The 22,013-nt window shown below is 44.4% G+C and overlaps 1 protein-coding gene across 6 annotated transcripts in view; it reads left to right on the forward strand.

Annotated features, from left to right (window-relative positions):
* Nucleotides 1-22,013, forward strand: part of ccdc88ab (coiled-coil domain containing 88Ab) — a 65,586-nt gene that overhangs the window by 41,913 nt on the left and 1,660 nt on the right. The window contains exons 14-37 of one of the 6 annotated variants that reach the window (XR_011603014.1): nucleotides 1,110-1,247; nucleotides 3,931-4,114; nucleotides 4,292-4,422; nucleotides 5,100-5,393; nucleotides 5,668-5,850; nucleotides 6,425-6,703; nucleotides 6,899-7,023; nucleotides 7,402-7,540; nucleotides 8,242-8,418; nucleotides 8,542-8,703; nucleotides 9,516-9,793; nucleotides 10,039-10,182; nucleotides 10,301-10,487; nucleotides 10,765-10,910; nucleotides 11,044-11,136; nucleotides 11,452-11,651; nucleotides 12,403-12,450; nucleotides 14,692-14,769; nucleotides 16,338-16,574; nucleotides 16,714-16,767; nucleotides 18,745-18,834; nucleotides 19,168-19,433; nucleotides 19,625-20,078; nucleotides 21,801-21,906. Coding sequence is in view for 5 of the 6 variants with exons in the window: in XM_070978435.1 (XP_070834536.1) it covers nucleotides 1,110-1,247; nucleotides 3,931-4,114; nucleotides 4,292-4,422; nucleotides 5,100-5,393; nucleotides 5,668-5,850; nucleotides 6,425-6,703; nucleotides 6,899-7,023; nucleotides 7,402-7,540; nucleotides 8,242-8,418; nucleotides 8,542-8,703; nucleotides 9,516-9,793; nucleotides 10,039-10,182; nucleotides 10,301-10,487; nucleotides 10,765-10,910; nucleotides 11,044-11,136; nucleotides 11,452-11,651; nucleotides 14,692-14,769; nucleotides 16,338-16,574; nucleotides 16,714-16,767; nucleotides 17,638-17,724; nucleotides 18,745-18,834; nucleotides 19,168-19,433; nucleotides 19,625-20,533 (4,581 nt within the window). In the remaining variant the exon portion in view is untranslated. Of the gene's footprint in view, nucleotides 1-1,109; nucleotides 1,248-3,930; nucleotides 4,115-4,291; nucleotides 4,423-5,099; nucleotides 5,394-5,667; nucleotides 5,851-6,424; nucleotides 6,704-6,898; nucleotides 7,024-7,401; nucleotides 7,541-8,241; nucleotides 8,419-8,541; nucleotides 8,704-9,515; nucleotides 9,794-10,038; nucleotides 10,183-10,300; nucleotides 10,488-10,764; nucleotides 10,911-11,043; nucleotides 11,137-11,451; nucleotides 11,652-12,402; nucleotides 12,451-14,691; nucleotides 14,770-16,337; nucleotides 16,575-16,713; nucleotides 16,768-17,637; nucleotides 17,725-18,744; nucleotides 18,835-19,167; nucleotides 19,434-19,624; nucleotides 20,672-21,800; nucleotides 21,907-22,013 lie in introns of those variants that run through there. The other 5 variants (XM_070978431.1, XM_070978435.1, XM_070978434.1 and 2 more) reach the window with 5 other exon arrangements.

Below are 22,013 nucleotides of genomic sequence, written 5' to 3' on the forward strand. Positions count from 1 at the left end.
GTTTGTCATTGGTTGGATATGGGTTAGGTTGACAGTTCTAAGTCATTTCTTCTTTTTCTTCTTTCTTCTTCATATCTAAATAGCAACAATACACACACAGATATACTCCTAACACTTCCTCATTTCATTAGTCGTCTATTTTCAAGGAAAATAAGTTGTAAGCCTGCAGATTTCATGGAAAGTAAGTGGTGCATTATGAGAAACACTTTTTTGGAAAGCAGCTTTGTTGGACAGTCTCCATCTGTAAGCTAGAACACGGTTGTGGTACATATATTAGCAAAACAAAACTGCTAAGTTCAGTTTAGTTTATTTTTTTGCCCCTCATCAGGGTCACCACCAAGATTAGCATATTGGACCAGCACTCCCCCATAGTATATCACCCTAACACTGTGCCTTAGGCCTTTTCACACATTAACAGTGAGAAATAATAGAAGAGAAAGAAGGAGAGAGTATAGAGAGGGGTGGATAGGAGGATGAAAGCAAAGCTGTAAATCCAGGCAGCCCTGCATTGCCTTTTCTTTTCCAGTCTTTGACTCTCGAACGCCCCTTTCTAAAGAAGTCTCTCGGCTATTTTCAGAAACATAAGCCCCTCTCTCTGCCCTCTGAATAAAAAGCATGAAATTGTGTTTTTCTCTCACAAAGAAAAATCCAAAGTGAGAAATTTATTTCTGAGTGACTTGAGGTCCAGAGCCAAAACACATTAAAATGTGAATGCAGCCTCTGGTAGACTCCAACAACAGAAATAGTCTCATTTAATATGCGTCTGTCTGTGTGTGCGGAAATTAACCTGTGGGTTTGTCTGCAGAGTTGTGACAGAATGAGGTGATGTATTATATGTTTGTATTGCAGATAAATAATTGCACCAGCTTCTTTATGACTGGGAATCACAGGGTAACTCACACTATGTAATACTAGCACCACAGTACAGGAAACGCTGCGTCATAGGATGTAATGAGAGAATATCTGCAGTGTATCATCATGTCAGTAACGGAATGGACAAATAATCACGAAATAGTACCTAATTATTTGACAGTTATTACTGAGAAAACATTAAAAGCCAGTGAAGATGATGCGCCATTTTAAAATGATACTTCGATCATTGTTTGTAGTTGGAGAAGCTGGACAGCGAACTGACAGCAGACAGAGAGTCGCTCCGCAGCGCTGAGTCCCTCAGTACTGACCTGATGAAGGAGAAGGCTTTACTAGAGAAGACTCTGGAAACACTCAGGGAAAACTCTGAGAGACAGGTATGACACACACACGCACACTCACACACGACATGAAATGCGTGCTCATGCTTACAGGCATATTTCCTCTGCTGTGAGGAAACAGACTATTAGCTGCTGACTTGAAATTGCTAACTCAGTCTGCTACTCTGCAGCTTAAACATCTGCTACAGCAACCTCAAAGGATCAAAACTCATATTCAGATTTACAGCCATCAATAGGTGGAGACATTGTGCAGCTTTCAGAGGCTCTACTCATTTTGTCTTGACATCTTATTTTATTTGTTATTTTCTTATGGCACCAGCTTGATGAACAGGAGCAGCTACATGTAGCAGTTTACTTCAAAACTTATTTTATGTACCACGTTTATATGCTGTATAGCAAGGACGCTGCTGAAATTATACTCAGAAAGACTGACTGACATGTGATTTGCATTGTTTTGGGAAATATGACTCATCATAAACAGTCTCTAGAAGTCTATGATTCATCTACTTCCCATGGTGTTAGAAAATAATAATAAAAAAAGCGTCTAATATGGAAACATAACACTTAAAAATCCTAATACTTTTGTGATAGTATTGAATTGGGAGATAAGCATGCCCTGACACGCACACGCACACACACGCACATGCACACGCACACGTGTGTGTATATATTAGTGCTGTCAATCGATTAAAATATTTAATCGCGATTAATCGAATAAATGTCATAGTTAACTCGCGATTAATCGCAAATTAATCCCACATTTTTATCTATTCTAAATGTCCCATTAATTATCATTTTAATACTGTTATCAACATGGAAAAGTGGATCGGCTCGCTTTGTGCAAATGTTTTTTATTGAAAACAATGTGTAGTGTTATATTTCACACTAACATTCTCACTTTGAGCAGTCATTCACATTTGAATGAATCAAATCTCACACAATTTAACACTGTCAATAAACAGATGACAAAAAAATAAATGCCTGGTTACAAAAAAGCCCCTTCAACAACCCTTTCTGAGGGATCAAAACAGGGTGATACAAAATAAAGTTACAAAGTGCACATCATTGTAAACTAGGACTCAGCCTATAGTGCAGTTAAACCATGGCTTAAACTTTCCTTTCTTAAGTTTCCTCTGAACATACAAGCAGTCAGACTATGATGCTCTTCTGTTTATTCACCAGAGGCTTATCAACGCAGCCTCTTATTTCTCTCCAGAAACAATGAACATTACTTGGCTATGGCAGCAGTAAGCTTGTTTTTAGTTGCGGTATCCATATGCCTCTGTCCAAACTTTGGTCTTGTCAGTCGACCCATCGGGCAACTTTTTGAAACTAAACTCTCTATTCAGAATCTTGTTCGCATCCATTTCGGCATTTCACACTTGACATCCACCTACACTTTCACAGCTAGCGAGCAGGCGAGACCAAAACATGTGTGAGACGTGCCTATTGTTTTGTTTGTGGTTTACAATCGGATCCTGTAGTTTTTGTAACGTTACTAGCAGTGGCCACAGCTTATAAAAAACTACAAGTTCACTAGGTCACAAAGAACGTTAATCGCGCGCTAAAAAAAATGACCCCGTTAAAATTGATTTGCGTTAACGCCTTAATAACGCGATATTTTTGACAGCACTAGTGTGTGTGTGTGTGTGTGTGTGTGTGTGTGTGTGTGTGTGTGTGTGTGTGTGTGTGTGTGTGTGTGTGTGTGTGTGTGTGTGTGTGTGTGTGTGTGTGTATATATGCACAGTATTCTTGTTTTTGCAGCAGTAGAAAGTATTTATAGACGTATGTTGAGTTCTGTGTGCCACATTTTTGTTCAATGTTAAATCATTGACTGATTCGGTCAAAATGGCAGAACAAGTTTGCGCAGTGAGCCTAATGTTCCAGAGACCAACTTTTCTGAGAGTGACTATAATCACATGAAGCATTTATGCACTTTGAAATACAGTTAATATTGCAGCATGTATCCTGGACAAACATATGGTCAGTTACACCAGCACAGTCAGACAAAAGGGGCTTTGAGACTGTGCGTCATACATGCTGCTCTATCTACAAAACCATCATTGATTCTCGGTCCAGGAAACTCCGAGAAAAGAGCATGACTAAGCTGTATAATTTACTCAAGTTGATACAGAGTTTTTCCTGAGAGCAATCTTTGTGCAGCTGATTTGCATTTGGCTCAAAAAAAAAAAAAAGTCGAACTACCACTATGTTTTATTGACTACACAGATTTCTGGCACTCTGTGGCCCAGATACAGTCACTCACTGCGTGTCTGCAGGGACTTTATCGCTGTTAGACCTAAATCTGACACCTTTGATTAGTTTAACCATCTGATTTGTAAAATCCGGCTTTGATCAGCTACAAAGGCAGAGAAAACACAACAAGCTGCATTCACAGATTACTGTGGGTAATTCTGTCCAGCTGCACAATGACATGTAACCACTGCAGTGCAGTTTTGAAATACATATTTAAATCAAATTTGCTCAAATGTTACTCACACGCTCCCTTTTTTAACTTAGTTTTTCTTTAATCAAACTAAACTGAAACTGGAATCAGAACGTTGGAGCTTCCTTTTCAGTTCTTAAATCTTTCTCCAGTCTTATTATAAAGTCACAGAACACAGAGCAATGAGGTTTCATAAAGATGAGTGCCCTAAAATTGATGAGTAAATCTAAACATGACCTAAGGGCAGCCATTAAATCTCTGTCTCTTCTCCAGCTGAAGGGTCTGGAGCAGGAGAACAAGCACCTGGGCCAGACGGTATCGTCTCTGCGTCAGCGATGCCAGGTCGGCGCTGAAGCCCGGGTGAAGGATGTGGAGAAAGAGAACCGCGTTCTCCACGAGTCCATCTGTGAGACAACCGCCAAACTCAATAAAATGGAGTTTGAAAGGAAACAACTGCGTGAGTGATGTTATTTAGTAGTTTTTCTGGTTCATTTCTGTGTTTTTTTTCTTCTGTCCTTTTTTAATCATGACGATTCCATATTTTTGCAGCTATCTTCAGTCTCTAGCTCCCTTTTCCTTGATTTTTCGAGTTCATGGTAAAATTCTGGTTGTCCATGTGTCTTTTTTCTTACAGGTAAAGAGCTTGAAGTGATGAAGGAGAAAGGTGAGAGAGCAGAAGAGTTGGAGATTCAGATGCAGAAGCTGGAAAGGGACAACGAGAGCCTGCAGAAGAAAGTTGCCAGTCTTGGAATCACCTGTGAAAAGGTTTGGTGCATTTAGATTTCTACTTGGTCTGTTTTTTGAGATGTCAGCATGTCTGTAGGCTCTGCTAGTCAGCCCCTCTCAGTTTCCCCACATGCTTCAGTATCCTTTGTTTTCATCTTGTCAGATTAGATGTGGAATATTAGTTATTCTCCAAATCATTGAAGTAAATGTTGTAATAACATGGAAAATAGACAGTTCATATTATATTTTTAACATGAGGAATGTATTTACTTTTGTGCATCTTGGTTAACCGTTATTAAGGGTTGAATTTGAACAGCTTCCTGAAAAATTGGCAAGAATTACCAGTCTCTGCAGCTCAGATTTTCACTTTTTCAAGTATGTTATCATCTTTGTCACCACCTCAGGGAGAAAGATTTGACTGTCCATAGTTAGGACCTTATGCATGATCTCCCCTAGATCAGTGTGTCATTTTCCATATTAGAGAAAAATCTAATACAAGGATTCCAATTTTTGACATAGTGGTCTTTCGTCCCTCTGTCTTATTCTATATTAGTGTTACTTACTGCAAAATTGTAATGAGTTTTTATTGAATGTTAAAAGCATTATCCAATAATACATTTGAGGCCGTGCCAGCAGCATTGAATGAAGAGTTTTCAGTTGTCTTTACACAGCACTGCTTCACCTCTCAGCTTCACCCATCACTTATGTTTGTGTAGGTGTCTGCCCTGGAGAAGGAGAACACAGAGCTGGAGGCAGAGGGTCGTCGTCTGAAGAAGAAGCTGGACGCTCTGAAGAACATGGCCTTCCAACTGGAGGCTCTTGAAAAGGAGAACTCCCAGCTGGAGCAGGAGAACCTGCAGCTTCGCCGCTCAGCTGAGAGTCACCGGTCAGCGGGGGCTAAGGCTGCTCAGCTGGAGGCGGAGAACAGGGAGCTGGAGAGCGAGAGGAATCAGATGAAGCGCAGCCTGGAACTGCTCAAAGCCTCGTCCAAGAAGACGGAGAGATTAGAGGTAAGACTTCAAGACTGCCGGTCATGATGCGGCTAAAATGCAACCGTGTGTGACAAGAAGCTTCCTTTGAGAAATGAAAAGCAGACCACGCAGGGTTATACAGAGCAACCGCAGAGTTTAAGGCACCTTAGACTTCAGCTTTTTGTAATTTAGTATCACCAATTAATATTGTCAAAGGTAAGTTACAGGGGATCCGGCATATAATCGCATCAGGGAGCAGCACAACTAGTTCATGGATGCTTTTAATATCCTAATCTGGCATTTCCTCTCCCAGGTGAGTTACCAGGGCCTAGATACAGAGAACCAGCGCCTGCAGAAGGCTTTAGAGAACAGCAGCAAGAAGATCCAGCAGTTGGAGGCAGAACTGCAAGAGGTGGAGACTGAGAATCAAACCCTGCAACGCAACCTGGAGGAGCTCAAGATCTCCAGTAAACGCCTGGAGCAGCTGGAGCAGGAGGTAGGCAAAAAAACAAAACACATGCATTCGATCAGCAATAATTAGCAGGAATGCAGGAAAAGGCGGCCTGAAAAACGTAAACTGAATTTTGAATCAGTGTCAAAAGTTAGAGCCATTTTTGGACTGCACTCCTCTCTGGAGCAGAGCAGGTACAACATCAAACGGGGGATAGCTGTGGGTGGTATACTGACACTGCCTCAGTTACTTATTTTGGGATGGACTGATTCTACCTGGCAGAATGGGGTCAATCAGATTGGCCCAAAAACTCGAGTTGAGACAGACTGAAAATGTTGTTCGTGATACAGCAGATCTTGTTTGTGTGTTCAAATGAATGAAAAGTGAACTGTGTTATTTGGCACTGCTACTCATTTAGCTTAATTCAACTAAAATTACTGCATATTTCACAGCAGAGTTGGATTAACCCTGTTTATTTATGAAAATTGATTATTGAGTTTGAGTTAATCTCTGTCCATTTTAGCCAAACATGTAGTTACAAAGCATTTAGCCTGAGTGTAATCCCATGTAATGATTTTGTATCTGTGCTGTCCTTTACATCCCGTTCATCCACCCTCAGAACAAGACTCTGGAGCAGGAAAGCTCCCAGCTAGAGAAAGACAAGAAGCTTCTGGAGAAGGAGAACAAGCGTCTTAGGCAGCAGGCCGAGATCCGCGACTCCAAGCTGGATGACAACAACCAGCGGATCTCCACCTTGGAGAAAGAGAATCGGACTATGGGCAAGGAGATGATCTTCTTCAGGGACTCGTGCACGAGAGTGAAAGACCTGGAGAGAGAGAACAAGGAGCTGGTCAAACAGGCCACCATTGATAAGAAGACCCTCATCACACTCCGAGAGGTCAGAATAGCTCTCACAGGGTGCTTCCAGATTTATCTGTTGTAATTCTGTGTTGGTGTCAAACTATTTTTTTGCTTCTTTCTTCTTATATATTATCATTATTCAAAATTCTGTTTTATTGGCAATTTATTGAAATTATCCTGTTGGCTGCAAGTTTCAGAGTTACTCAGTGTGTGCGTGTGTGTGTGTGTTTAGGAGCTTGTGAGTGAGAAGCTGCGGACTCAGCAGATGAATAATGATCTGGAGAAACTGACCCATGAGCTGGAGAAGATTGGACTCAACAAGGAAAGGCTGCTGCATGACGAGAGCTCTGACGACAGGTATTGTCTCACAAACTTCACTGCTCTGTGATGGCTCTTAAAACAGTTTCAGCCTGAGTCTATCACCGTGGGATCAAGATCAGTTAATGTGATCAGTACAGTTGTGATTCCAAATACATCCGTTTGTCTGGTGGCCTGTTTCAGATCAGGTTTTGAATTTTAAATTAATCTGAGTCTGTTGCGGAATCGTCCTGTGGAAGATTTTTCGAGCCAATATCTTCCCCACCTCCTGCGCTCTTACCAAGAAGTCAGTTGGCCTTGCTATACTGTGGCTATAGCGATAATATATTATCTGTGTTCAGGAATACAAATGTGTAATCACAGTCTAGACTAGACACACAGTTACAAACGCACAGAGCTAATTTGAGTATTTTTCAGATTTAAGCTCCTGGAAACAAAACTGGAGTCGACTCTGAAATCATCTTTGGAGATAAAAGAGGAGAAGATCGCAGCCCTGGAGGCCAGACTGCAAGAGTCCTCGAACCTCAACCAGCAACTTCGCCAGGAGCTCAAGACGGTCAGAATTTTGCATATACGCAAATCCATATTTTTAAACATAGAATACATGCTGCATGTTGCATACAGATGGCTCCACTCAGCCACAATACAGAAGACCCACAACACATTACCCAAACACTGGCCTCCCACAGAGCCAAAACACACCATCATCTCCCATTGAGAACACCATGTCTCAAAATCCAACCCCTGCAGTCTAAATCACTAGAAACACTAAAAACACAGAGGGCTTCTGAAGGCCAATACATTATTTATTCACCCACTCTTCCACTTCTATTGCCAGTTTATCTATTCATGAGGCGGCAGGAGTCTGTGGAAGAGGTTGAGTGGAGTTGAGGATGTCCGCTCCCCTTTAGGGAGGTGTTTATGGTTTGAACTTGCTGACACAAATTAGATCCAAAGTTGAAGGTTGAGTGGAAAAGTTGTAACGTCTGTAGATGGACTCTAATGGATCCTGTCTGCCACTGCATTCAAGGAACATTACTATTACTAAAGTCATATTCCACCAATTTCATTTAATAATTCTACAGTCAAGCCTGGAGCAGTATTTCATTTTCAGCTGCCTCGGATTTCCAATGCATTTGCATTGGAGGAATATTTTGTTGTACAGATGGAGTACAAAAAACCACTCAAGCTTATGTGTTTAGTTTACTTTATTTGTGCAAAAATGAGATGTTTTGACTTGTGTGTGTCTCTGTCCAGGTGAAGAAAAACTATGAAGCGCTGCGTCAGAGGGAGGAAGAGGAAAGGATGGTGCACAGCTCACCCCCTAGAGGAGGGGAGGACCCTCAGGCTGTCAGTAAATGGGAGAAGGAGAGTCATGAAGCCACCAGAGAACTGCTGAAAGTCAAAGACAGGCTCATTGAGGTGGAGAGGAATGTAAGTTAGCACAACATGGCTCATGCGACTTTTTCACAATGAATGATGAACACACACATTTGGGCTGTGCACTTTTCTCTGAATGTATTGTCACACGTCTTGTATTGTGTGTGTTTTTCCCAGAATGCCACGCTGCAGGCTGAGAAGGCGGCCCTGAGGAGCCAGCTCAAACAACTGGAAAGTCAAAGCTCCAACCTGCAGGCTCAGATAGTGGCCGTGCAGAGGCAGACTGCTTCTTTACAGGAGAACAATACCACTCTACAGACGCAGAACGCCAAGCTGCAGGTATCCCTTGATCTCAATCAGCAGATGGAAATATATTTGTAATGTGTTTTTCTTAATTATTTCTGAATTTTTGTTTGTATTTGATGTGATCCATCCTCTGTAAACTGATATTGGTGCATATGATATAATTCCCATGATGACAAAATATGTATAATAAATATAGCTATACAAGGGTCGTCATCATGCTTAATAGAATCAGATGGTAGCAAACATAAAATGCATTGCAGTATAAATGATTCTACATTTAAATGCAAAATATAAAGCTATCTGGGCTTCATCCAACATTGCTCTGTTGCTACAGTTGCCTTGCCAGGATGCTTAGCTGCCTGGATTTAGACCTGTACTCCCTGTTTGGCAGCAGTTCAAACCCTTCTTATGGGCGACAGGATTTACGCTGACCATACAGCAGCTTCGAGCCCTTTCTGTGCGTGTTTGTCTATGTCTCTAGATGTGTGCTGGTTGTGTATATATAGGCGGGTTGTATGTATGTAGGCAGCTGTGTGTGTCTACACTGGAGTTAAAAAGCTGACAGAAAGTGTGACAGCATCTGGACAGAATGTGTGTGAAGTATCAGAGTGTGAGGGATTTGAAACTAGGAAACCACTGCGACCACAAAGGAAACATGAAAAGAAGCAGTGCTTCTGCTGGTGCTTTGTAGATTGAACTTACAGCAAAGTGGGAGAGCAAACCGAATAGAGACACAGTGCCCCCTATGGACAGAAACAGCAACAACCTCTACTTACTGTACCCCAGTGTCATTTGATGTGTCCTTATTTAATTTATCTCTCTTTTGTCTTTGTCCTCTCCTTTAGGTGGAGAACTCCACCCTGAGCTCACAGAGTGCAGCCCTCATGGCCCAGAATGCCCAGCTGCAGAGCCAGCAGAGCAGCGTGGAGGGTGAGCGCGAGGGAGCTCTGAAGGAGAAAGAGGAGCTGAGGGCCACCTACGAGCTGCTCCTCCGCGATCATGAGAAGCTGGCGGCGCTCCACGAGAGGCAGGCGGTCGAATATGAAGCCCTGATCGGAAAGCATGGGGGCCTGAAGAGCTCCCACAAGAGCCTGGAGCAGCAGCATAGGGACCTGGAGGACAAGTGAGACGGGGGGTTTAGGAGCATGGGGATGGCCACATGCTCAAATCATTACTTTATGCATTACCGTAAACTTCTTTTATACATTGTCCTATGAGGACAGTATTAAACATCATAAAAGCAACCATACCGAAAGACCTCTTGGGGATAATGAAAATATAAGTGCTTTGTTTTCCTTCCTGTTGGATTACAATCTTTTTTTATGACTCTGAATGGTTTGTAATGCGTGTGCGTTTTTATGTGTGAAGGTACAAGCAGCTCCTGCAAAGGAAGGGGGAGCTGGAGGAGTTGGAGAAAAATCTGAAGGAGCAGCAGGACAAAATGGCATTGGAGAACCAAACGCACCAAGCCACGGCTGACCAGTGCAAACTGCTCAAAGAGGAAAATGACAGGTCAGATCAACCTGTGTGCCTATTACACACATGAATCACAATTTCTAACTTTTTAACTCTTGATGTTTTTATGATTTTATATGCAAATATATATTGAGGAGACCCTCTTCCCCCTCAGATTGAACACTACCTATCGTCAGCTGGTGAAGGACAACGAGAATCTTCAGCTGGACCATAAGAACATAAAGACCCAGCTGAACAGCGCCAAACTAGACCAGACCAAGCTGGAGGCTGAATTCTCTAAACTGAAGGAGCAGTACCAGCAGCTGGACATCACCTCCACCAAACTCACCAACCAGTGTGAGGTGAGGAGACACTCTCTCCTCTCCTCTCCTCTCCTCTCCTCTCCTCTCCTCTCCTCTCCTCTCCTCTCCTCTCCTCTCCTCTCCTCTCCTGTCCAGGTGTTTCCCCTCATGTGTTTGCGTGCCAATTTTAAAGCCAGCTGTCTTTTAATGTGTCATGTTTGCAGAGAAGACTTCTTTAGGCAGCTGCGTTGTGGGATCATTTAGCCCTTTTAAGTATCATATTTGTTGTTTAGACAAGTGTCTTGGCATCTCTTTAATATATCTGTGTGTGTGTTAGTTGTTGAGCCAGCTGAAAGGAAACCTGGAGGAGGAGAATCGTCACCTGTTGGACCAGATCCAGACTCTGATGCTGCAGAATCGCACACTGCTGGAGCAGACCATGGAGAGCAAGGACCTGTTCCACGTAGAACAAAGACAATACATGTAAACCCCCGGCGAAATCTTCTCTTTAAAACGGACAGCAAACATGTCTGAGCTGGTCCCCGTCTGCACATATTTTGATATTCCCTCAATATTTTTGGTAATCAGAACAAATCATCTCTCATTTCTTCATCAGAGACAAGCTGAATGAGCTGAGGAGACAGAAGGAGAAGCTGGAGGAGAAGATTATGGACCAGTACAAGTTCTATGACCCCTCACCTCCACGCAGGTAAAAGCAAAGTCATCTACTGACACGTGTTAAAAAAACATTTTACGAACCCCTCCCCAAAAAAAACAAGGAGATTGCTTGTTGACTTATATCTGGGAGCCAGGGGAATGGAGGAAAACCCACTGCAGCCTCAGGAAGGGAGGCATCAAATATTTATAGTCTGCAGAGCTTTTAACAGCTGTATACTGCAACATTTTCATCTTGAGTTTTGTCTAGAGGCTGATATAAACATGGAACGAATCAGACAGTTTAAAATTGACTTTATGTCCTGTTTTCTTTTCTCCTCTTGTTCCCGATGGTCTCTCTCCTTTGTAGGCGTGGCAACTGGATTACTTTGAAGATGAGGAAGCTGATCAAGCCGAAGAGGGAGAGGATGCGCTCTCTCACGCTGACTCCCTCGCGTTCAGAGTTGGGCGACGGTTTCATGGCGTTTCCCCTGGACAGCCAGGACAGCTCGTCCATAGGCTCTGGATCCAACTCGCTGGACGACACACTCACACAAAAGAGGAGCAGCAGTGAGTACAGAGGAAACACACAGACACACCAAAACACTAGAGCAGTCAAAATTGGCCAAATTTAATAAATATTAGAGCATAAGAGAGCAAAACCAATAAAACAGACATACACCTTGTATATACGATCTACATACCTACACATTACAAAATAAACAATAAAAGAATGTCCTACCGCATGTTGTTGAATTATGTGCTCTTATCAGACTTCACTGTCCTGGACAAACAGGAGAAAGTCTTGTCACATGTTGACTGATTTTGGAAACTATATTCCCATATTTTTGTGTCCAAGTGACTAATGGAAGAAAGAATTTTTGAAATTGGTCCAGGATTGACCGAGAGTGCTTCAGCTAGCAGCAGCCAAACGGACTGCAATGTAATCCCTCCCTCCCTCTTATGTATTCAAATTTAGAATATTTATTGACAGCCCTACTACACACACACACACACACACACACACACACACACACACACACACACACACACACACACACACACACACACACACACACACACACACACACACACACACACACACAATTGGCAGAATAGTTGCCTGGCAGCTCCATTTGATGCTGAATACTTTTTCACAGACTCATAAGCATACACTTTCATACCCACAGAGTCACAAAACACACTTCTACATGGTGAGTGTGTGTGTGATAGTGTACTGGTTGAGTGGTTGAATGGGTCTTTCCTCCCTTAACTGCTCCTTTATCTCTTTCTTTCTCTCTTGCTCTCTCTCTCTGCAAAGGGAGGAGAGGGCAGCAGTCCCATGCCCAAGGGCAGGGTTCCACCAATGGTATGCTGCGGATGGGGAGGGTGGGCGGGGGTTGTGACCCGACTGTCACGTCTCTAAGGGCATGTTTTCGTGAGTCCATTGTCTGTCACTCAGCTGTCTTAGACCTTACAGTTGGGCTGCGCAGCACCACAAGGTTGACTCTGAACCTCGGACCTGGTTCGGGTAGATTTCCCATATTTGAAACAACAGAGGGAGCGCTTGATTTCTGCAACTTAATTCATAGACTCAGTGAGTTCTGCTCCATATATGTAAAAAGTTGAGTAAACTTTTTGTGGTTACAAGAGGAGCTGCATGAAATTTGTCAAAAAATGAAAATCCAGACATGTGAATAAGTGAGTTTAACTGATCTCTGTAGTCAATGACTTATCTCTGCTTGAGGCTAACGGCCTCAAACGCTACATTAATTGTTAGTAGCATAACACACCCGGACCTCCAGCTGAACTGTTGGCGGTCGATTGGCATCGTGGGTAATGAAGGCGGCAAAGTTTGACAGAGAAGGAGAATGTGTGAAATAACAAAGATGAAATCCCTCATTCTGCTGCATTGATTTTTATTTATTTATTTAGGTGTCGAGCTGAATCAAGTGCATCTCATGTGGTTCAAATATTGGAAAACACTTGAGGTATATTTTGTCTCAGGTCCAGTTTACTCTTCCCAACATGGTCTAAGGCTCATGAGCTCTCACTTACAGACGTGTCAACCCGCTGATCTGTGCAGTTCACCTGTAAATAGCAGAGAAACGCCCTGTAACGTCTCGAATGTAGCATCAACGCTATTAAAAGGTGCAATGCATTGTTGCTGATTTCCAGTCAGTGCATGATGTGTCGAAATCCCGGTTGTCTGAATTTTGTAGATATGTGGAATAAAGAAAACAGGTTGTACAAAAGCTAGTGGCTTTACTTAAAATAACAAGTAGGTCTGTTTGCTTAAAGATTAAACTGTAAAGGTAGTGATATATAATATGGGTAAAATAGAGAAGCTGTATAAGAAGGCAGTATAAGAGAGCAAGCCAGCCAGTCAGTGTATTTTTCACAGCTGTGGGGAAAACTAAGTACCACAGAAATCTGTGGTTAACACACATATTAAAGTGCATAATGCGTTTTTAAACAATTTAAGTAGCAGTAAATGCTATAAGACAAAAAAAACAAGCCTTTAGCAACCAAATATAAATTACGATTAAATGATATAAATAACACCATACAGTAGTTAGAAAATCTTAACACATTACTCAGTCAAATGTGTAATAACAAAGCTCGTTATGTCTGAAAACTCTGTGATGCTGTTAACCTGCCCTTTGACCTACTCACTCTCCTGATTGCACCCTTTAATATTCTTCATCCTCTGTGTTTCGTGTAGGTGTGTTAGTGCGTCGGCACCTGTGTTGTCGTGTACAGTGTGTAATGCCTTGAAATCAGTTACCTAATACAACGCTCATGACCATTAACATGAGAGAGTTTGTGTGTGTTGTTGTGTGCAGATAAAATAAGAGTGAGTGAGTGTGTTTTTGCATAATGTGTTAACATTCGTCTGTTTATTTGGATAACGTGTCTCTGTACAGAAGCCTGCCCTTAAAAATGTTATTCAGGTTTTAAAGAAGCCTGTGGGACGAATTTCAGTCCATTCAAAAAGCACTTTAACAAGTTCTTCATTTAAAAGATATAAAGGTGAAATGAAAGAACATTTATTAACAATGCCAGTAAAAATTAGTGGACTGAACACAATCACCTGGGGGACATTAAAGAAATTAAAATGTACGTAACAACAATAACACAAGCTTAACAATACAAACATTGGTTTGTTTTTGCACACATTTTCAGCTCCATTAACTTCCAGCATTGCTGATGTATTTCCATGAAGTATTTGTTTAGGTTGAAATACCTTACGCTGAGAAATCAGGATTTAAGCTTTGTGATAATATGATCCAGCTCTTCTAAGTCATGTATTGTAGTGGTTGTGTCTGTTGTGTTGTCTGTTGTCCAGAGTGTCCAGGGACTCAGCTCTCTCTCTGCATCTCTCCTCTGGCTCTCGTTGTAAAAACGTTAACCACATCCCTCTGTTCTGCCCTCCTTTTTTTCTTTTGTTTTCTTCTCCTCTACCTCCCTCGGGCTGGTTCTGTCGCTCTCTCTCCCCTGTCTGTCTGTCTGTCTGTCTGTCTGTCTGTCTGTCTGTCTGTCTGTCTGTCTGTCTGTCTGTCTGTCTGTCTGTCTGTCTGTCTGTCTCTCTCTGGCTGCGCTCTGACAGCTATAAAAAGGTTGCCTTTCATGAGGAACAGATCCAAGGACAAAGACAAGGCCAAGGCCATCTACCGGCGCTCCATGTGTAAGACCTCCATTAGCCGCCACGCTAGCCTTCCTCCGCCTCCTCTCCCGCTCATCGTCACACTGGGAGAAACAAAGAAGGAACAGTCACTGATTTCAGGGTGGCTGCAGTGTGGGGGTGTGACAGTGTCAGTATGGCAGTTTCAGGTTTCAGTCACAGCTCTTAAACTGACTCCAGCCTGCACTTTCCATTTAATATGAAGGAGATAGTTGCAGTATTTCACTGGTAATCTAATCAGTCTTACCTGACGCCTGCATAAGATTGATCAGTTATCCCCATGCTGCGTCTGGTGACATCAGTGACTTGTCCTTATTTTTTCCCCCACCCCTCTGTCACCACCTCCGCCCTGCGTCTGCCGCCTCCACTCCCCCCTGTAGAGTATCTACTCTTTGCTTTTGTCAGCTTCTGTCGTGTCACTTTGTTCTCACTGTTAGCAGCTGAATGAATAACACAAACGTCACTAACTTTGTGCAAATGAAAATGAATGTGTAAAAAAAAAAAAAGAATTTCGGTTTAGGCTCACAAAAAGCCAAATGGTACAGTTTGAGTGTCACCTACCAAAGCTTATCTTTCACTTTACTGTGGGAGTCGCTATGCAACGGGCAACTTATGGGGCAGCTTTGTCATGTGCTCTGTGGTTTCATTTTGTTTGTGTATTTTGAATGAAAGGCTCTATGTGTGTGTGTGTGTGTGTGTGTGTGTGTGTGTGTGTGTGTGTGTGTGTGTGTGTGTGTGTGTGTGTGAGAGTGTGAGTGTGTGAGTCTGAGAGAGTGGGAGAGTATGCGGGTTTGCCTTTCATGTGGTGTGTTTGCTTCCATCTTCGATTACAGCATGGCAAAAAATAAATAAATACATCACCAACCGCCCGATCGCCGCCACTCGCACCCACTATGGAGGACTTGAAATGGAGCCTTTACTCTCTCTGTCTGTCCCTCTGTCTCTCTCTCTCTCTCTCTCTCTCTCTCTCTCTCTCTCTCTCTCTCTCTCTCTCTCTCTCTCTCTCTCTCTCTCTCTCTCTCTCTCTCTCTCTCTCCCCCTCTGTCAGCGTGCTGCATTTCAGATCTTATTCTGCTGACATGGACTTGCCTCGTTCTGATGCTGCACTGCCGCTGCTGCTCGGAGCAGCTCTGCATGCCGTCACGCTTGTCTGCCGTTGCATACAGCTCAGTAAACAGTGCATAAAGACGGCGGCCTCTGAGGGTCACACCTGTCCGAAAAAGCATCTGCTTGAGATGGACCGGGTAGCAAAGGATGACAGCCCATGCAGCTGCCATCTTTATGCACTTTGTTTCAATCTTTTTTAGAAGCCTGCGTGTGCCTTAAGTTCCGAAAGACTTGATTGGATTTGTTGAAAATGAATAAGACTTCTAAGATTGTTGCTTTCATCTGAGCTTTTTTGTATCCCAAAGTTAAGGGGATGCAAAATCTAAGAAAAAAGTTTCTTAAGTAGATTTCTCTAAATTATTCTTGCCACAAAATTGTGGCAATGACTTGAGGTGAGATGTGATAGGATGTAGAATTTTATACTGTCCCTGTCCTCATTGTCATCCCTCCGTCTGTTCATTCAGCCATGAACGACCTGCTGCAGAACATGGCGGTGGCAGGCGGCCCTGGGGCTCAGTGGGCGGGCAGCATCGAGAACCTGGATGGCACCGAGAGCGGAGACGCCGGCATGACGGGCAGCGGCAGGCGCGGTGGGCAGCGCATGAAGGAGCTCGCTCTTTCCACCAACGCCATCGACTGCGCCGCCCTCACCCTGCCCACCGCGGGGCACAGAAGGGCCAAGCTCCGGCTTCAGGTCAAAGGTCAGGATGCTCGTTTTGTTTGTGTTAGGGCACATCTAGTAGGCTGGACTCATTTGAGCGAAGACTCACATGAAGGTGGTGAAGTTCAGTCAGATCGGAGTGAAAAAATGCAGCGTCACTCTCTTCTGTGTCTCAGCAGATAATGCCTCCTGTGAGGACGTTGCCGGTTCCTTAGATGACCCCAAGAGTCAAGGTAAGACGTTAAATCAGGTAAAAAGAAAAAGCATGCGTGATTGCAGCAGCATCTCAGCACCAGCCAGCAATTTGAAGGCTTTTCAAATGAGAAACCACTGAATAGTCCCCCAAAAGCAGGTCATGTCCGCCGCAGCCCCACTGCTAATCTTTGGGCTGCCCTCCTGCACTTTGATTAATCCTGATCTACAGTTGGAAAAGCAATTTTAGTGGATAGCAAAAAAAAGAGAGAGAGCATTTATTGAAAGTAGGATTGACTCTAATTCAGGCTTTAGGACATTTTCCAGGACAATTAATCTGTGACCAGGCAACTATTCATCAGTTCTGTGCCACTCTAATGTAGATGACCTAGTTGTTAAAGAGGCACCAAAATACTGACACACATTCCTGATGCCGTATTGCCATCACTTTTGTCTCTTATGCACTTTATAACCACACCAAACTCTCTGCTACTTTACATCAGAAACTGTCGACTGTCACAGGTCGTTCATCTGGTTCCCCCAGCGTAACATTAGCGCCCAACCTGGATCCTGCTCAGCTGATGAGTTCCCAGAATGCACTCATAAAATCCAATACAGTGTTGTGAGACCCATTTCCCAGTGTGCCCCCGTAATGGCTGGAGGAAACTGGCATCCACTCACACACAGGACGTTGCTCTTAATGTATCAGGTCGTCTTGCAGAGATGTTATTGATTTTACTTTTAATGGCTTCCACAACATTTCCTCAATTACAGTTCATGCTTCTGTCTGCATTTCGAACCATTAAGAGATATTAAACGTTGCTTGTTTTGGACTGGGGGCAACAGTAATGAGCAGTGTCATGTGTTGCAACTATGTTGTGTTGAGTGTTTGTGTGTGTGTGTTTTATCAGGCCTGCAGGCGTATAGCAGTGCTCTGGCTCTGTGTCCTTCTCCTGTTGAGCTGAGCGTTATGTGCAGAGTACCCTGTAACATCTGTAGTAAGTGACCACTACTCGGCACTGAATCCCCCTCTGGGCTGGTTTCCTAGACATAATAAGAGCGACAGTCAGTGATGTTACTGTTCATTTTAAATTCTGATTTGGTGTCACCCACGTCCTGAAAAGCAGTTTGAAAGGATTTCACGGTCCCTGGTTTTCCAGCTGAAACTGTCCCTATAATCACAGTCAGTGCAAGGTCACATTGTCACCACTCCTTTTCCTTTCCTGCTTCTTAATTCCTGCTGCTCAGGTTCACACAGAGCGCAAAGCTCCGCTTCTGCTTCTGGTAACACTTTATATGAAGGTACACACATTCAGGCACTTATAAGCATGCATATTAGTAGCATATTGGCTTTGTATTAGTCGTTTTTAAGAACTTATTAAGGCCTTATTCTGGGGTTATTGGTTAAGGTTAGTTTAATAAGATCATTTATAAGCACTAATTACTGTCACAGGTTATCTCTAAATTCTGTAAATATGGTCACGCAGAATAAGACTTTGAGTGCTTTATAATAATTACAGTAATGAAGAGCCAAAATGCAGGCTGATAAGCAGCTAGTTAATGGTGAACATGTGTACCTTGATATAAAATGTTCCCCCTCTTCACTAATTCACTCACTCACTCTCTTGTCCTGTGTCGGTCGGTATTGTCTCTGTCGGTTCCCCTTTTCTCGGCTTGTGTTCAGGCGTCCCGGCCTCCCCGTCAGTGGTTGCTTTGTTTATTGACTGGACATATTGTGGCTGCGGCCTGGCACCGAGCCACCCTTCCTGCCCCTCTGCCTGGCATGTGCCATCTGCTGCCCCAGCAGGAGGCGTTCTGTCGAGCAGTTAGCGCGCAGCTACGTGTTACTCTGGTAGTGCATGTTTGTGTAGATACAGGCTATGTGTGTATATATATATCCTAACTGTGTGTGTGTGTGTGTGTGTGTGTGTGTGTGTGTGTGTGTGTGTGTGTGTGTGTGTGTGTGTGTGTGTGTATGTGTGTGTGTGTGTATATCTCCCCTCTTGTCCCTTACCCAGCCTCCAGACCCACCAGTCTCCATAGCAACAGGACCACCAGTAGTAATAGTAACAATAACTCCCACCTCACTTCTCCTCTGGAGGGCAAAGGTATGCTCCTCCCCCCCTCACCCCCCTTTCTCCTCCCACTCTCAACTAACGACCCTCACCCTCCACCCTTTCTTTTTCTTTCCTGTCTTTACTCAAACCTACTTCAATGTGTCCTGAGTTTGTTTTAATTTAAGTTTGACACAGCGTCCTAACTTTTGTTGGAATCTGTGTTGTAATAAATCCAAATGGGTGACAGATGCACTTAAGCCACATTTTGCTTTTAAATGACCTGATTTATTGTATTTTTTGAGTATGAATGCAGCTCAGAGCGGTCAATGATAAAGATGATTGATTACTTCCCCGCCCTCTAACCGCTGCCTCCCCCTCCCACAGGCACGTTGAACGGCAGCCTCAGCCGGCCTCACAGCGAGAGCAGCGGAGAGTTCAGCCTGAGTTTGGACCAGGAGGTGTGGTCCAGCAGCGGCAGCAGCCCCGTCCAGCAGCCCACCTCCTCGCGCTCCTCCCACCAGAGCCCCCTGCAGCTGCGCAGGTCCCTTGACCCGTCCGCCGCCGCAGGCAGCCCTGGCCAGGCACAGACCAGGAGCAGCGAGGTGCTCTCCCTGCAGCAGTTCCTGGATGAGGGCATCGATCCTGCAGAGGTGAGGCCCCTGACTCAGTTATAACTGATGTGTCACAGTTATTATTTTAGTTTGTCATTTAAAACCTGCAGCTTAAGAACATCAAGTCTTAAAGGGAATAAAACTGAAATATTAATTATGATCATGCTGGACAGTCAGATGGTTTTAGGTCTCCTGAACTCGATACTGATGGTTTGCTCGGTCTTCTGCAGTCTGGCAGTCAGGAGAACCTCACTGTGGACTCCCCTCGCCTCTCCACCTCTTCTGAGCATGTGCAGAAAGAACGCACCTCCACAAAGGGCCGCGGCATATTGCGCTCCTCCAGCGGGAAAGCGGCGCCGGTTAGCTCCGATCGCCCACCGAGATCTGCCGGACAGCCGGGTCGCCCCACCCTGCGTAAGGCGGAGAGCACCCGTGTGAGGGGCTCCGTCCCAGTCCGTTCCAGTCTGTCCTCGCAGGGCAAAGCCACGTCCGTCTCCGAGCGCCTGGACTCGGCCTCCTCCACGCTGCCCCGGGCCAGCAGCGTCATCTCCACCGCTGAGGGCACCACGCGGCGCACCAGCATCCACGACCTGCTGTCAAAGGACAACCGGCAGCCAGTGTCCGTCGACGCTGCTCCGCCCGTCGCCTCCACCAAGGCTGGGGTACGCTCCCAGCCTGCACCCAGTGAGTACCACCCCACCAGCACCAACCTAAAGGGACCCCTTACCACCACCACCACCCCCCTGCCCAAGTCAGTCAGCTTACCCTGCCATAGCTCGGAGGATCCCGACCTCTCCACCCTCGAGTCTTTCCTCGGCCCTTCCTTCACTGTAGAGTCTGTGTTCATGGACTCCATCTTTAGTGAGTCAGCGAGCAAAAACCTCCCCTTCCTGTCTCTAAACCCCACCCTAGTCAGCAACATCAGCGGGCCTCCTATTACAAATAAAACACACCCTCCTCCAGTCCCGAACCACGCTGCTGCCCAAAACCAGGCCCCTCATGGCCAACCAAACGGCCAGATGAGATCCGGCCCGGCCAATCTGAAAGAGGGCGCCGATCCGAGTGGTGTGAATAATTCTGACCAACCACTGAGCGCAGAGGACAGCCAGTCTCTGTGGTATGAGTACGGGTGTGTGTGATTGACAGGGAGGCTCCTGCTTGCTGATCTTTTGTACCAGACTTGACTCACAGAGGGGAGGATGATGGGATGGATAAGCGACGAGTCCTCCTCCTCTGCATGTGTTTGTCAGAGCTCTGTCTCTCCGTGTGCTGGATCTGTTTCATGCTTTTCTGTTTGCCGCGGTGCTCATCTGTGAATCTCTGTTCTCTTTCATTATTATATTTTTTTCTGCCTTGTTCTTTTCTCTGAGGTGGGATTTTGATGAATGTTCTTCCGTCCAGCGTATGACCCATTTATGTTGCCTCATCAAATCCGTTTCACTCGCTAACATCACACTATTATCTGCAGTTTACGCATCACATTCAAAGCTGTGTTTTTCTGTTCCTAAGCAGTGAGCTCAAAGTTAATTCAGTCTTCGATAGAGAGCAAAGCATTGTGGGACAGAGCTCGTATTAATTCCTTCATCATAGATCCAAATGAAAAACATTCAGTGTGTCAGATAATAGATTCACTTTCCACTTCCTGTTTGTTCTGATGTTCGGGGGTGTGGGGGGAGCATCTTCTTCACTGCCTTTAACTCAGTTGCATCATCCACTAAATTGCACGGCTTCGCTCATTTTGATCGCTGTGATCAAAATGTCATGTTTATCTTCTTTTTGTTTTGTTTTTTTGTTGTTATTTCTGGTGTGGACTGTTTGTTTTTTGTACATTGGACACCTTTTCTGTATTTTCTTTTGCATTTGTATTAACGGGGGTATTTATCTGGTGACCTCTTGGGCTGGTGAGAAAACGATGAAGCTTCATTCCCAGAACGAGGGTTACAGGTGGTTGAGTGTAAGTTGACAGTGAGGGCAGACTGATTGTTAGATTTTAGTTTTAGGCAGCTGTTGGTGGAGTTATTGAAACAGGAAGTCAAAGCAGGAGGTTGAGAAGAGCTTTCAGTGGTTTGTTTTGGGAATGAAGTTTCTTTTGGTGTTTGGAAGCTTTGATGTACTCACCCCGACGCACCGCAACTTATCCAAGGATAATATTAGATTATATATTTCAGGCTGACAAGATCTTGTACAGATTGTTGTAATCATTAAGTTATAATCAAAGACGAGCACTGCTTCACGTGCCGATGCTAGTCGCACCGTATTTATTTCTGCTTTTGTTCTCTGTACTTGCTGTTTTGAAGTTGCTTTCTTGTATTTATCTTGATGTGCAGCACGTGCAGGTGTGAAGTCAATGAAAATGTTCTCGTCACTGCTTCCAGGTGTAACATAAACGTTGCCTTTGTCCTACAGATGTGGAGGGCAGAAAGTCAAAAAGCAGGAGCGGGGAGCCGCAGCAAAGCTGCTAAACCCCGCCCCCACCACCCTCGTCTGTCTGCTACCATGCTGTGAGCGCGTGGTGAGTGCGTGCTGCTCGAGCGGGGGGAATGGGGAGGGGGGGTTCAGTCTTGTCTCCATGGGAAGGTGGTGTAACAGATGTCGTCCATCCTGCCGTGCACTTGCTTC

This window comes from Chaetodon trifascialis, chromosome 13 (genome assembly GCF_039877785.1).
Source record: "Chaetodon trifascialis isolate fChaTrf1 chromosome 13, fChaTrf1.hap1, whole genome shotgun sequence".
Lineage (NCBI taxonomy): Eukaryota > Metazoa > Chordata > Actinopteri > Chaetodontiformes > Chaetodontidae > Chaetodon > Chaetodon trifascialis.